Source organism: Vicugna pacos, chromosome 10 (assembly GCF_048564905.1).
Source record: "Vicugna pacos chromosome 10, VicPac4, whole genome shotgun sequence".
Classification (NCBI taxonomy): Eukaryota; Metazoa; Chordata; class Mammalia; order Artiodactyla; family Camelidae; genus Vicugna; species Vicugna pacos.
The window spans coordinates 67,525,024-67,541,133 of record NC_132996.1 but is presented as its reverse complement, the minus strand read 5'-3'; the positions used below and the strand labels follow the sequence as shown (position 1 = coordinate 67,541,133).

At 53.8% G+C, this 16,110-nt stretch overlaps 1 protein-coding gene across 6 annotated transcripts; it reads right to left on the bottom strand.

Annotated features, from left to right (window-relative positions):
• Positions 1-376: 376 nt before the first annotated feature.
• SPINDOC (spindlin interactor and repressor of chromatin binding) lies at positions 377-14,214 on the bottom strand. 6 transcript variants are annotated; one of them, XM_031690811.2, is made up of 7 exons: positions 13,827-14,214; positions 10,246-10,575; positions 10,003-10,152; positions 9,732-9,869; positions 9,349-9,549; positions 5,818-5,904; positions 2,503-3,322 (listed from the first exon to the last, which is right to left on the bottom strand). In XM_031690811.2, exons 1-7 carry the CDS (start codon positions 13,951-13,953, stop codon positions 3,111-3,113), a joined length of 1,245 nt encoding a protein of 414 aa, XP_031546671.1. In that variant the 5' UTR covers positions 13,954-14,214; the 3' UTR covers positions 2,503-3,110. The 6 variants fall into 6 exon arrangements, with proteins under 6 accessions (XP_072826277.1, XP_031546671.1, XP_072826275.1 ...); XM_072970174.1 differs by having other exon boundaries at positions 2,503-3,284; XM_072970176.1 differs by lacking the exons at positions 2,503-3,322; positions 5,818-5,904 and adding an exon at positions 377-527.
• Positions 14,215-16,110: the final 1,896 nt, after the last annotated feature.

Sequence of the window (16,110 nt, the reverse complement as noted above, 5' to 3'; positions counted from 1 at the left end):
AGACGCTTTCCTACCCCAGCCCCCCAGCCCTCTACACATCTTGGGGTGTGCAGGACTTAAGTTTACAAAGAGCCCCAAAGACAATTTTATTTGAGCCACGCTGCAGCCCAGCTGTGGGGTGGGGGTGTGTGTGAGGGCTGGGATGGGGGAACCACTGTGTTTTCTGAGAAGAGGGAGGGTGGATTGGAGGAGCCGCAGAGTCTGGACCAGAGCAGGGACTAGGCAGGGTCCCCCACTTTCCAGCCAAACCCCTACATACTCCAGCTTCTCTCCAAGGAGGTGAGGGGCTGCTTCTTTCCTTGTCCTAGGCTGGCTTTGCCCACAGGGCTATCTATCACTGGTAGCGAAAAAGATCTGCCCGACCTGGATCACAGGGAGAGCCGTTGTGAAGGGCAGTGAGAAGCGGGCTTCAGAGCACAGGGGAGTACTGGGGACGAGGGGCACTGGGGGTGTGGCTCAGGAATCCGGCAGCGGCACTCTCTTCCTCGGCTCCTTCATGTAGTTGTGGCTGGACTTCAGCATCACACCTGGAGAAAGTTGCCACATCAGCCCCTGGGTCATATTTTCGTAGGAGGTTTCCTTAGTGTCACAAGCTCCAGGATGGAGGCTCCAGCCCAGGTGGGAGCCCCAAGCCATCACCTACGTTTAGAGGCTCCCATGCCCTGGGTTCCACTCTCTACCTCTCCCTGGGAGCCCAGAGGTACCCACAGGCAGCTCCCAGCCACATATGCTCAGAGAGTCCCTGTCCTGGCTGCATCTGGGCAGATCCCTGCCACCCGGGATATGGGGCTTAAGTCATGGAACCACGCCACCAGTAGTCATAGTGGCAGCCACCCCGTGCCGAGGACCACACTCCAGGGACTAGCCTGCAGTAGAAAAATGGTGCATAGGAATACACATCAAGAGGACACTTGACAAACATTTAATGAGCACCTACTATGCACCAGACCCTATGCAGGGCGCTAGGAAAATGAAGTCAATGCAATCCAGCCCTTGCCCGGAAGGAGCTCACAGTCTAGCAGTCAGTCACCATCAGTCATAATTAACATCTGCGTAGGTGCACTTAGCTTCACAATGGTACAACGAGGTTTTATGTAAGTTCTCCCAATTGTAAATACCCAGCAACACAGCCACGTTGTTTTAAAAGCACATTGGCATAAATGTAAACAATTTCACATGATTGAACAGACGGACAGCAACCACCTGCAGTAATTCATGTCTGTGTTTCAGAACCAGACTTTCAGCATTATTTATACCTTCCTGTTAGGCAGGATAAAGTTTTGCCAATTTGCAAAAACAGTGGCAGAGACACAGGGGCGTTCCATGGCCCCCTGATGTCATGCACTGGTGGGGCCACCCTAGACTCAAGGGGTCCTGAATGCTCGCCCACTTTTCCTCTACCGCACCACACATCTTCTGGTCTACACTGGACGAGGGCCCCACACATCGTTGGGCTCTCCCACCCGAGTTTGTCAGATGGCAAGAAAGCACCATGTCCCATATGCCAACCATGCTGTGAGATCACTCACACCGGATTGGGCCCATGGGTGACACCAGCTCAGTCAGGCATGCAGCAGAGTGTTTAAGTGCAGATCCTTCCTGATTTAGGGACCAGCTTTCCAGTCAATCTCAAAACTTGGCTGGGTCAGTGTTGTATAGGAACAACTGGCCTGCGCGTCCCGCTTCCGCCCCACCTCTCCCTGAATGCACGGCATCCATCAGGAGCGGTGAAGCAGTCCAGGTGCAGAGGGTGGACTGCCCAATTTATCCCGCTCACCCCTGGATTCTAAATGGGACAGTTTGGGACCTGAGATGGAGCTCCCTGTGCCTCTCGAGAGCCCCCACCACCAAAAAATGAAACAATCCTACACAGATCTGCCCTGTGATGGTTAGTTCAGGAGAGTAAGGGGTAAGGAATCTTGGTGAAGAGACCCAAAGTGGACCATCTCCTGGTCTGGAGAAGGGGAAAGCAGCCAAAGACTTGGGTGTAATTAAGCCAAGGAGGGGCCGAGCATGCAAAGCTGAAGGTTGGAGGTGGCAGGAAGGCCGGTGTTCAGGACCCAAGTGCCTGCCTCCCTTTCCTGGGGCTGGGAGAGGAGGCATCTCTCTCGACACCCTGGCCACAACCCGCACACTTTGGAAAGGTCATAAAGTCTCAGCTCCTAAGGTCCCCTACTGTAGCCTGTCTTGGACACACAGGGGGCCCTACCAAGTGAGTCAGAAAGTGCATGTTAAAGAAAAGGTGTTTCTGACCCCATCTGGAGGGCAGGTCATGGGTGGAGGTGCATGGGGGGAAGGGGTGACCCTCCGTGACTGAGGCCAACTTGGCCTCAGTCCACTGGCCCACAAAGCCTTGCCCTGGCCCTGCTCCAGCCTCTGGGGTGGAGGCTTTTGGGCTCCCACCCAGGACCACCTCTCAGCCCTCCTGCCCCTCAAGGTTGCTCCAGGAGGCTGGATATCCTGCTAGGAAGCCCCATCCCTCAATGATGGCCCAGACAAAACTTTCTTCATAAAAAAAAATAATTTATTGTCAACAAAGGAGGTATATACAACAGGAAAAGAGGTGAACAGGAGAGTAGGGGTGAACGAGCCCCCCAGGTAGGCTGCTTCAGCCACCTGTGGGGATGGAGTGGGAAGAGGTAATGGAGGTCTCCTGGTCCAGGAGCCTGAACAGGTGGGGGAGGAGAGGCGTCCCCCGAGGTAGTGGGACTCAGTTCAACCCCGTTGCGACCACCTCTTGTGTAAGGCACTGTGCCAAGGGAGAATGGGAGGGGGCTAACAGGGTGGGAGGTGGTGGGGGGAGGGGGACAGAGGTCTGGGTCAGCAAAAGAATCGGGTGGGTGTTCTCCACAGGCCCAATGCCCTACTGCACAACAGCCCCCAGCGTCCTCTGCCCCCCTCAGGGTCTGGCCTCAAGCCTCCCTAAGGGGAGACATTTTCCAGCATCCCCAAGTCACAGCAGATGCCACCCGCCCTCCTCTCCTCCATCCTGCCTTGGCACCTGGTTTTACTCTCTCCATCAGATGGCCGAGCTGGGCAGCTCTGAACGATAGGCCGAAGGGGGACACTGCCTCCTCCCTCCCTCCCTCCCACCCCAGAAAAACAAGAACCTATACATCACTCCCTGCCTCTGGCTGCCCCCCGACAGCAGTGCTGGATTCCGACAGAACCACGGGCCAGTCTGGGGCGTCACCTGCTCCCACACCCTTGGTGCCCTGGGGGTGCTTGGACCAATCTTGCAGGAGGCTGACTGCCGGCGGCTCCTCCAACCGCACACGGATAACCTGGAGATCCAGTGTCCCACGGAGCCCCGGAGGGGGAGCTGGGCAGGGATGGGAGCAGAGAGCAGAGTCAGGGCCCTCTGGACAATCCATCTTGAGGATGTTCCCTGAAGGTTTCTGCACCCCCATTTCCAAGCCTTCAATTCCATAGCCCAGTAATTCTGATCTGAGGGGAAGTCCAGGGACAGTGGGATAATCTGCTCCTGGTTCACCCAAGGACCAGCATCTCCCACAAGGCCACACCTCCTCAGGGATCAGCCGCAGGCCCCCTGTAGCCTTCCTCCCTCCCGTGTGTATTCCGGCACATGGATGCTCAGTGTTTCACTCCTTTCCCCTCATCTTTCAGCTGATTCCATCCCATCTAGAACTTAACTGGGCATCCTAGCCTGATGGGTTCTGCCCCGTGTAGGCAGAGGTGGCGGGCGAGGAACACCCCAAAGCAGAAAAAGACATGGCTTGGCCCGCAACTGAGCTCCCAGGTGAATCTGCAGGGTGGAGGAGCGAGCTCTGGACAGAGTCCTTGGTTAGCATCCCAGCTCTGCTTTGCAACCTCGACCAAGCTCTTCATCTCCTGAGTCAAAACCTACCATGCGGGGGACAGCCACCTCAGCAGTGTGGACAAGCTACTCAGAAAGGCCAAAACCGGGCCTCAAGACAGTGGAGTGAGGACTGCCAAAAGCCACTGGGCAGCTACCAAAATGTCCCCTGCAATACGGCACATGCAGAAGTGACATGAAGAGCAAAACCAAAACATGACGATTGCCACTCTTGCGGTGTCATTGTTTGTGGCTTTCTTCTGTGCTGTTTTGAGAGACACAGTAATTTTAAATGTGGCAGAGAAAACAGCTACAATTATTTTGCTGTACCGTTTGCTAGGGTTTAAAATGACTCGACAGCCGCCACTTGGTTGTGCAATTGAACAAATCCTGCTTTGTATTCACGTGAGCTGGTCCGTCTCCCTGACAAACTCCGAACTCCTTGAAGACAGGTGATCCCTCACATTCACTCTTAATTCAACAAAGACTTATTAGGCAACCATACTGTGCCCAGAGCTACTCCAGCTGCAAGGGGTACAGCAGTACCTGGAGGAAACCACGTGGCCTTCTTGGAACTTTCGTTCCAGTGGTGAAAGCCAATAAACGGAATACACAAAAAAATCCGATGTGATATATATAAACAGAAGCAAAGCCAAAAAGTACACCAGGGACAGGGACACAGTAGCAGGGAGGGCCTCACGGAGCTGACACGTGAGCAAAGACGTACAGGAAGTGAGGAGTCAGCGGTGTGTCTAGCTGGGAGAATGTTCCTGGCAGGAGGCAGGGCAAATGCAGATGCCCCGGTGGGGTGGGAGAGGTAAAGACCCTGGGGTGAGGATCGCCAGTCCCCACAAGGACTGGTTTTTATCTGGAGTGTGAAGGTGACAGCACTGGAGGCTCTGAGCAGAGCAGTGACAGGGTCCCACGTGTGTCTTCAACAGGGACATCACCTGCTGTATGGGACCGATCACAGCGGGCAAAGATTAGAAGCTGGGAGACAAGTGGGAAGATTGTTAAGGAAGCTGGGACTAAGGCAGCAGCATTAGAAGGAGTGACAGGAGTGGATTCTGAGCCTTTTGGAGGTGGGGCTAATGGGATTTGCTGACGGACCAATTAGAGACATGGAAAAGGATGACTCTGAGGGTTTGGCCTAAGCAAACTGAAGAACTGGGCTTAGCTTCCTGGGAAAGGGAAGACTGGGGAGAAGTAGAGTGGCTGGGGGTGAGGGTAGAACACTGGGCTTCTGTTCAGAAACGCCGAGCTTGAGAGATCTCGTAGACAACCAGCTAGGCACGTCACATGGGCAATGAACCGAGGGGAGAGGTGGGATTGTGAGCTTACGAATGATACTTCAAGCTGTGAGCCTGGAAGGGGTCACCCAGGGCATGAGTACAGATCATGACCATGGTTAGTCATTCATTCAATCCATAAATGGCCCCTATTCTGTGCTGGGCTCAGGGGTTATCACAGCAAAGAAACAGGCAAACATTTCCTTTGCCAAAGGAGCTTATATTCTAGAAACACTAAGAAAGACAACCAGAGGATCCAACTCGGGGAGCTGGGAATGAACCAACAAGAGAAATGAAGAGCCAGCGAGGCAGGAGCACACCAGGCACGCTGCTGCCCGAGAAGCCAAGCGCAGAAAGTGTCTCTAGGAAGGAAGGAGGGATGGGTTCCTTGTTCCTGCCAGGTAGGAAAGATGAGGGCTGAGAATTAACCACTGGAGCTAACTTTATGGAAGTCAATGGTGGTCTCGTCAAGAAAGCCATTTTAGTGTGGGGTGGTGAGCTTGACTCAAGTGGCTTCCAAAGACAGACTAGAGGCATTTAGTCTAGAAAATGCCTTCCAGTTTTGCTGAAAATGTTTGGGGGCAATGGGACAGTGGCTGGGAAGGGATGAGGGGTGAAAAAGGGAGAAATGACACCTGTGTGCAGGCTGATGGGGAAAACCCAGAGGAAAGAACAACTCATGGTGACAGAGAACAGATTCTTGGCACTCACCACGGGCGGGGCGTCCGCATGGGCTGCCACTCACTGGCCAGGCGGCCCGGGAAGGTACTGCACCTCCCCAAGCCTCAGTTTCCTCTTCTGTAAAATGGACATCATAATACTTTATAAGGTGGTTGTGTGGATTTCAGGAAATTACATATTAGAAGAGTTCAGTACATTGGAATTAAGTGCCAATTCTTCCTGGCAGCAGGGAGGGCAGAGGGGAGGGTGGCGGGGAGGAGAGCGTCAAGAGAGCGAGGCCTGAGACGTGGTAGAGAGAACTTCTTTCAGAAACAGTGCATGAACAGAGCCCCAGGCCACTGAAAAGCAACCGAGGAGGGCTTATCAGTCCCAGGGACAAGCTGAGTCCCCTTAGCACCCCGACCCTAAAGCTGCCCCCACTTTCCTCCTGGCCCCGCCCAACCCCTCTGCTGCCCCAGCATCACCCCCTCCTCCTCTTCCCCAACACCTGTGCCTGTGCATGGACGTGCACCCACCCTCCCCAGAGCCCACTTCCCTTATTTCTCACTAAGCCTTGTCTCTGAGCAGAGACGCTGGAAATGTCACCACCAGAATGACAAGTAAAGGTGGCTACCATCCACTCGTCTGTCAATAAATCGTTCCTGAGGGCTTTCATTGTGCCAGGCCCTATTCTAGGTGCTGAGGATACAGCAGTGAACAGACCCTTCCTCTAGTGAAGCGCGCGCACACACACACACACAATCTCTCACACTCACTCACTCATCTCACACTTCTTTCTCCTTGGTCCAGCCTGGGAACACACTTGAGTCTGACCAAGGTATCCTAAACCAAACCTCCGGGTCCTACTCAGATTAAACACCAGCAGGACAAAGGTTTTTCCCCCGTGGTGAGGGGCCCTCAGGGCTCGCCCCCTCTGCACCCTGATCCTGTGAGGCCCTTGTGAAGTCCAGCAAGTCTTCCGTGACAATTTCAGATCCATCAGCTCAGCTGACCTGACCACAGTGACTTCTAAATCCTTGATTTTTAAACTTCTTTTTAAAAGTGGTATGATCTTGGGGGGAGGGGATAGCTCAAATGGTAAAGCACATGCTTAGCATGCATGAGGTCCTGGGTTCAATCCCCAGTACCTCTTCTAAAAAATAAATAAACTTAATTACCTTCCCCCTTAGAAAAAAAAAACTTAAAAAAAAAGTGGTAGGATCTTTACTCAAATAAAAGCTTTGGAGAACTTCAATAAACAAGACAACTCAAAGTAGAGATATTCTGGTGAAAGCCTGACAGGTTTCTGAGAAAACTGTCCACGTTTTGGGTTCTAAAATCTTAAATCCGGATAAACAAGCTCCTACTGTGTAGCACAGGGAACTATACTCAATATCCTATAACAAACCACAACAGAAAAGAATACAAAAGAAAAGACATATACATACATACATAAAACTGAACTACTTTGCTACACACCAGAAATGAACACAACACTATAAATCAACTATACTTAGTTAAACAAACAAACAAACTTTAACCCAGTCTGAAACCACTAGTCTGGAGCCTGTGCTCTGCCCAGAGCCATCGCAGGCACCCTATTTGCTGCTTCACTGCCTCTGACCTGTACTCCCAGGCAGACTGAGTTTCTTGGGGACAAAGGCTGCCCCACTCCTGTCATTCCCCGGAGCGCTTCCCAGGGGGCCGGGCTGCAGGAACACTTGCTGCTGTGTTACTCAGTACCTCCTGTGGTTTCCAGACCATCTTCAGCCTCGAATTAGCTTGTTGGACTCCAGAGTCTCAGGTTTTGCCCACTCATCCCAAATGAACCGAGATCTCAAGGGCGCCCTTCTCAGCTACCGGTCACTCCAGACAGATGGGGCTCGGGCAAAGGATACCCCAGGGTTTGAAATGAAGGCCCTCTTTTGAGAATGAAAGCAGAAGACCTATTAGCCAACGGAAGAGGTCAGCCTTTTAGAGCAGGGGTCCACTGACGATGTGAGGGGGCTCAGGAAATGCTCAAGCCCAGGCCGAGCACAGTCCTGGGGAGGCAGGACTGGAACGTGACCCAAGCTGAAACCTGAGAGTTAAGACCAAACAGGGGTGAGGTCTGCCTCGGGACTAGAAAAAGCGGAGCCCCTTTTGGTAAAAAGTCAATCAACGAAAGCACATGTGCACATACCCACACACATAGCTTCCTAAAAGTTCCAAAGGACACAAGCCAAATTTTTGACAGTGGTCACCACTGAGTGATGTGGGCTGAAGCGACATGTATGCTTTTTTCTTTTGGCAAAAAGTACACCCTCCTTTTGAGAGCCCCGCTCTGGGGAGCCTCCAGCACCCTGTGTACCATCTTTCTCGGGGCTCCAACTCCAAATGCACATTTCAGACAGGCTGGAACAAGGCATTCTCTGCATCATGCATTCACTCCTTCAAGAACCACTTTCTGAGCCCGCGATGCTGCGAGCAGGGCCTGGTCTGGCGAGACAAAGAGAGGAACCAGGCTCAGCCGCTGCCCTGCTGGAACATAGACCAGTCTCATCTGAATTCTGCTACCACCTGGTTACGTGACTGTGAAGCAGAATATTGGCCCCCAAAGATGTCCAGGTCCCAATCCCAGGACCTGGGAATACGGAATGTTACACAGCAAGGGAGAATTAAGGCTACAGATGGAATTGACATTGCTTATCAGGCGACTTTAAAATAAAGAGATGATATGGATGATCTGGGTGGGCTCAGTGTAGTCACAAGGGTCTTTAATGGAGGCAGAAGAGTCAGAACCAAAGGCAGCATCCTAAGAAAGACTCCGCTGGCCACTGCTGGCTCTGGCAATGGGAGGAGAGCACAAGCCAAGGAACGCGGGCCAGCTGCTAGAAGCTGGAAAAGGCAAGAGTTCCCTCTTCAGGAGCCAGAAAGGAACACGGCCCTGCTGATACCCTGACTGTAGGCCAGTGAGATGGCTTCCAGGCCTCGGACCTCCAGAACTGAAATGCAGTAAATCTGTGTGGCTGTAAAGTCACTGAATTTGTGGTGGCTTGTTACAGCAGCCACAGGAAATGAATACACAGGCAAGGGAGAAAGAACCACGGTTCTGAGACTCAGCCTTACTTTCATAAGGGCCAAATGAACTGCATATAAAGGTTTCTTAAAATTGGAGGACACGATAAAACACAGGTGCTTACTGCTCTTATAAGAGAACACACTCAGCTGCTTTATCCCCGGGGTATCTGCTGAGTTCACCACTGTTCTCCCGTCAGTCGTCCCATTTAGGCCCCTGCTCCACCAGGGTCAAGGTGGGCACCTCAGGCTCCAGCTGGAATCAACCTTAAGTGTGGTGACGGGTGTCAGGCTTTGGGAAGCACTGGCCTGATCCAACCTACAAACCAGGACACTCCCAAGGAGCTCACAGAAAACTTGGCTCTCTGCCAGCCTGTCATTCAAACCCACCTGCCTGTGGCCCCATGGCCCCGTCTCCCAGGGGCCTGGAGCACCAGTCACCTCTATCCTGGGCTCTGCTGCAGACCAGACCCCAGGGATGTGGCCTGCCGACCCTCCACCTGTTGCCCTGTCTCAGGAGCTCACCTGGGGAGGGGCTTTCCGGCTGGAGGAGGCCTCCTTCTGCCCCTCTCCCCTCTTTGGACAAGTCCTTGCTGTCTGAGGCCCTGAGCTGGGTGTGGGAGAAGAGCTGGAGGACGAAGCCGGGGGGAAAGCTGCCATCGGTGAAGTGTCGGACTTCGGGCGGAGCTGCGAAAGTCTCTGCGGGCGAGTCAGGTGAGGGGGGGTCTGGAAGGCGGGAAAGGATGGCACTGTGAGTCCAGAAGGCTGGGCTGCCCCAACCCACGAGGCCAGCTTAGGCCTGGGCCTGCAGCCTCAGGGGAGGTGCAGGTGTCCTCTGTCGCCCACCCAACCCTGCAGCTTTCCTCCTGGAGCGATGCAGCCAGAGCCTACACCTTTCTCCCCTTCACCTGGGTCCGGGTCCGGGTCCAGGTCCAGGGTTTTGGTCACGGGTCTGCCTCTTTTCTTTCTGACTGGCTCGTCCCCAGGGGGCTCCTTCCATCTCTGACCCCGGGGCTTCTTGGTTACTGGCTCCGTGACAGGGGCAGCTGCAAAAGGATGAGACCTTTTTAAGAGGCCTGACTCCTGCAACCTCAGGGCTGCGGAAGGTATCGCTCTCCACCCAGAACTCTGGCCCATGCACCCCCTTCCCCCTAACTCACAGGCTTCAGGCTGACTGACCAGGGAGTTCAAGAGGGCGGAGTCCCCGGGGCCGGCTCCTTCTAGGGAGGGATGGGTTGTCCTCAGAGTCCAGGAGAACAACAATCTCCGCTGGCATTTTGGCAGGGTCGGCATCAGAGTCTGGGTCCACATCAACATCATGTCCTGAGTCTAAAGGGGGCAGATGCCAGTGAGTAACAAGGGTTCTGAGAGACCTGACTTCTCCCTCCACCCTCATCCCACCCTGGCCCCAGGCTGCACTACCTGAGTGGGGTGGGGACGGCTGCTCGGTTCTGAAGTCTTGCAAAAGGGCCACCCCCTCGCTCCAGGCCTCCAGGATGTTGCTCTTCTCAGAAGGGCTCAGGTCCAGGGTGTGAGGATGCTGCTCCAGGATGTGCGAGCGTGCCGTGTCTGCCGAGGGAGCCCGGATCTCCGCCCCACACACCATGCACAGCGCGCGCCCGCTGCCTCGGGGGCTGTTCCCCACCAGGAACTCCTGCTCCCAAGACACCTGCTGCCTGGGCTCCTCACAGCTGTCGCTGCCTGCCTCCAGCAGGCTGGGCCTGGGTGGTGGCGTCTTCTCCTGCTGGGCCACTACGGAGGGAGAGGCGGGGGAGGGTGTAACCAGTAAAGGTGCCCACAGCCAATGATACGAAGAACATGATTCCCCAAACTTGGTGGCGTGTACAGGGAAGGAACCTTCCCACCCAGAGTCTCTTTCTCTCTTTCCTTGGAGCCCATGAGGTGCCAGCCACGTTAAACACATCCTGCTACCTCAGTCTAGTCTCGGAGCACAGGTCCAACACATTTTTCCAACAGGCTCCAGCCTTGCATGTCTTTGGCCCTGGCTCATCTGTCCAGACCACCCAGTATAGTTGGGCGAACTCCTCTACTTCTTCCATGGCCCTGCTCAAACGCTCACCCCGAGAGGCCTTCCCAGCCTCCCACCCCTGGCAGTTGATCATATCCTTATCTGACTTCCAGGCCACAGCACACACTTCCTTGAGGACAAGAATGGTAAAGTTTGTCACCTTACTGTCGCCCCCAGGACTGGCGCACAGAAAAGGAGATGCTCAACGAGACTTCAGCCAGTGAACGGCGTCCGTGCCTGTCTCTCCACCTATTGAGGCCCCGTCAAGAGGCCACCCCGTCCTGTGGTAACTAGCCTCCCCTCCCACAAGATGCCCAAAGGACTTGCAGTGGTGATCGCGCCCGTCCCTACTGGTCGACATGGCACCCATTCTCTGTGCACACGGACCATAAGCTCCGATAGGGCAGGAACCCTTCTCAGCTCCGTCAGCTCAGTGCCCATGATCCCTCATGGCTGCACGTCTCTCCCACCTGAGAAGACGGGACAAAATACAAGTATGGGAGGCCCTAACCTGGGGACTGCATGGAAGAGGTGGCATCTGAAATGGGTATGAGCACTGGCTTGGTCCCAACAGCTCCAACTCCGAAGCTGGGTGTACCTCTCTCCCATATGACCACAGACAGGTACCTTGACCTCTATGGCCGCAGTTGGGCTTTCTTTCCCACCACTCCTCCAAAATAGCTCTGGTCAAGGTCACCAATGTTAAACCCAGTGGTTAGCTCTTCAACTTAGTCATCTGACACATTGCGTCTTCCATCTTGATTTCTGTTACTTAGCCTCCAAGGCACCACCTTCTGTTGGTTCTTCTCTTACTTCACTGGGGTTCTTTTTTGGGCACCTGGGTCAGATCCTTCTCCAGAAGAGAATCGTCTTCTCACCAAGGCCTCCTGTGCCATCCCATAGAAAGCTGCCACCTGCCCCACCTGTGCCCTCAACGGCCCTCGCCGCTCCATGTCCTCCAGAGCACACAATGCTGCCTGACATCACACGTGCCTGACTTGCTGTGGCTCCTCAAGACACTGTAGGTCCACGACAGCATGAATTTTTGATCCTTCACACCTGTATCTCCAGCACGCAGCACAGTGCCTGTCCTTCAATAATGCCTGATGAGGAATGACTCAATCTCCAAACTGGAATCAGGGGAGTGCTCCACAACTCAGTCCTTGGATCTCTTCTCTGTTTACCTCCTTCCTCTGAGGCTCTTGACCCAAGGCCCACCTGCTGACAGCTCCCATGGTTATACCTCTAGCCAGACTTGCCCAGGAAATTGAGATTCACATGTCTAACTTCCCCTCTGAACTCTGCTCGAACGTGTCATAGACATCTCAAATTTGCCAGGTTCGGATCCTAATTCCCCATCTCCCACAAGCCTGCACCCCAGCCTTCCCACCTCAGTAAAAGAGAAGCCCATCCTTCCAGTTGCTCAGGCCAAAAATCTTGAATTCATCCTTTTTCCTCTCCCCATGTCTTTCAAGAAGTTTCTACTTCAGGACCTTTGTATTTGTTATTCTACCTACTTAAAATACTTAACCTCTAATTATCTACAAAGTTCCCCCCTCACTTCCTTTGGGTCTGTGCTCAAAATTCACCTTATTAGAGAAGTCTTTCCTGACCACTTGATATTCCAAATAAAACATTCTCAGTTCTTTTTCTCCTTACTTTTTTTTTCTTCCTTACTTTGATTTAGTGCTCTCTGAACCATCTATCACCACCAGATATCCTATACATTTATTTATGTGTGTCTATCTTTGGTTATTAGTATACACACACATGTTCCGGAAGAGCAGAGTTTCATCTTTGTAGCAATTAGCACACCCAGCCTAAAAGTGCCTGACATATAGGGGATGCCCCCCAAAACACCTGTTGAATGATTAACCTCTTTGGGGAAGAAAGATGCTCTTGCAAGGTTGTTGAGAAGATTAACTGAGCCAGCCTGGCACTGAGCACTCAATTATCACTAGCAGAAGTAGGGAAAGATCCTCTCTGTTGGACTGAAAGCTCTGAGAAGGGTAGTGGCCTTTATTTCCCTCACTTATTTAATAGCCCCTAAGATTCCAAAAAGGATGAGAGGCAGTGCAGGGAGACGTTATGTTCTGCTGAGGCTAAATGAATGGCCTTGCTCTCAGCTTCTTTTGAGTATTGTCCCCCACTAAGGGGAGAGGTATCCAGGAATGAAAAGATACGCATCTTGATGAATATTAAGTCTTCTATTAAGGTGGCCCTTTGTTTTTTTATGATTTGCAAGACCCTGAGGACTGAAGAAACTGGGGAGGGAGGAGGGGGAAAGCGAGTGCTCTGATTATTCCTCAAATCCTCTCCCCAAGCCTCCTTCTAGAGTGGCTGAAGGTGCCCTCGGCAAGCACCTCTTTTCCAATACTGGATGCTGTGTGCAATCAGTTTCACCCCTCAAGCGCTACAATCTGACACCTGTGGCTTATCCAAGTGCAAGGCCTGGGGATAATGGGGAGAGCGCAGAAAAAGCTTTATGCATGGAGGGCCCTTAAAATCCTCCTCTTGGTGGGCTGCAGCGACGCCTGCCTCCATCCACGGAAAAGCTCGGGACACCACAGTGCGGGGCCCAGCCTCAGGCCCCGAGGCCTCGCCGCCCCTCAGCCTGCCTCTGCCTTCGCGGGGCGGGGGACTGGCCAGCGTCACCTCGAAGCAGTCGTGCTGGGCCTGGGCGAGGGGGCGCTAGGGCACCGGAAGATCCGGAGCGCGCGGGGCGTGGATCGAAGGCTCCAGACCCTGGGCGGGGGAGGGGGGAATTCGGGGAGGCCAGAGATTCCAAACCCTGGTGGGGGTGGAGCCAGAGCGTGCCCGGGCCCCAGACAGAAGGGGAAAGGGGGGCGCCTGGGCCCCAGACTCTTGGGCCCCAGATTAGAGGTGGGGGAGGGGGTACCCGGGCCCCCAACTGAGGAGGGGAAGCCCAAGCCCCGGACTGTGACGCGGAAGTGGGATCCCCTCCCATCCTCACCTCTGAGCATCGGCTCGGGCCGCGGAATTACGGCCACCACCATGGCTTCCTCCTCGTCCTCCCCTTCCTCGCATTTGAGCGTCACCTCGAAGCAGTCGAGCGCTGCGCCCTCGGCCTTCAGGGCCATGGCGCGGACAGGGGAATCTCGGTGACCGGACGCTGGAGGACGGGCGCGCAGGCCCGGGCGCGCAAGCAGGCGGCCGCCTCCCGCCCCGTGCAGCCCCCTCCCCGCCGCCCGCCGCTCACCAGCCGCGCCTGCGACGGGCGCGTCCCGGCCTCCCAGAGACCTAAGACGTCGGGACCCCAGGCAGGGAGGGCTCAATCCGGGGCCCCAGCCCCCCGCCTCTCCCTTTTATGGAGGCTCATTGTAGGCGCCCGCCCGGCCGGCCCGCCGCGGGCCCGCCCCCAACTCCGCGCGGCCAATCGCACGTGGCCCCGCCCCGGGCACGCGGCTCCGTTAGAATCCCGGGGACCCGCGGGGGGCGGGCAGGGCCGCGGGCTTCCGGCCGCCTTCCGTCGCGAAGGCGAGGGTCTCCGGCCTGCGGGAGAGGACCGTGAGTTCCGTGAGTCCGGCAGCGTCCTGCGGCTGGCCGAGCCCGGCAAGTCGCCCTCCGTTGAGAGATGCCAGTCGGGCACATTGGCTGGCACGAAGAGCGCTACAAGATGCCCCAGGATTTTGATCGGGGTCGCTCTCGCCTTTCCCTGAACTGCTGGAAGATGCCCCCGGCGCGAAAAGAACCCGTGGGGTAGCGGAGAGGGCCTTGGCGTTACAAGAGTGGAAACGGAATGCCTTCTGATTTGCCAGCTCTGTGACCTTGGGTACGTTATCTGTTTTCTTAGACTATTTGGTCCTTTCTTTAAAAAAAAAAACATTGTGGAGCCTTATGGACAAAGTAGTGCAAAGATGAAGAGCCAAGTGGAGTGTGGACGCATGTAAACCGCCCCGAGGCTTGTGATTCTCATTTTTTAAACATGAGTTCAGAGACTGTGACACTCCCTAAAGGTCACGCAGAAGTCCTTGGGAGCCCCACGACCAGAGTCCAGTTGCCATGGTGCTGCCGCATCATAATCCTGCTCTGTCTGAGCTTTGTCCTCTGTGACATGGAATGGGCATCTCCCTCTGCTGTGGAAGCCCTCATGAGATTTCAGTGGAGAAAATGTCTGACTCTGAAAATCCATCGTAAAATGCCACTGTTAACAAACCAGACGCATAGTAATCGGAATAATGTAGTGGGCCTGGAACAGGAGTGGAGTTGGGAAGTTTATATGGATTACAGTATGTTTTTAAGTGAACGATTTTGTTACTTTCAAGTGTATCCAATAATTTATAGAGGTTTTACGAATAAAGATATTACCAAACCTGGTTAACTAACTTCTATCTAATGGTTGTTCTCTACCCTTTGCTCCAGATCCCTTCCTTGCCCTTCTGCTCTCTCTGTATGCCCTGCAGAGTGCAGTTTCTCAGGCTTACGGGACTTAAGGCTGATGTGGCCAATGGCAGATGGGAGACAGTGGCCGGAGACTGGAAGGCAGGATATAGGAAAAAGCCACGTTATTTTTTCTCTTTCTCGCTCTGGCAGGTCTCCAGCAGCCAGCGAGGCTCCTCTGTGGCTCCTACTGGGTAGATAGGCTGCTGTGGTTCCAACTGCCGGAGGGCGGTCCTCCCCTGGCGCCCCATTAATTCTATCTCCTCCATTTGTCCTTCCAGTGTAGGAGTGTGTGCAGCTTCTAGTTTTTGCTGATTTCTGGGTTCCATCACCTGTTGGGTTTCTCAGCCCTTCCATCACCCCTGTCACTAAGGTCACCAATAACCTGCATTAAATTCTCTGTTTTACATACTCGGAGTGGTTCATTTTTCCCTGGTTGGACCCTGAGTGATACACCCAGTATTATACCAGGCACTTTGTAGACATTATTTCTCAGATCGCGAAAGTTTTACGTGGTAGTGCGTACTGTTCCCATTTTAACAGAGCAGGAAGTTGAGCCTTAAAGGGTTAAATTACTTGCTCATGGTCATACAGCAAGAGTCCTATTTCATCAAATCTAGGATGAGCATTTCCCCCCACATTTTAACATCTTTGAAATGGAGGTGCTTCCTTTTCTAATGGACATCAATGTGAAGTTTTAGGAATATCAGGAAAGCATAAGGTGGCCCGTCTAATATTCGGATAGTGATGATACCAGCAGAACATAAACCATGGTGTTAAAAAAAAAAAAAAAAAGGAAAGAAGCACCAGCCCCCAATCACTTGCCGTCAGGACAGCAAATAAAGCTTAATTGCAAT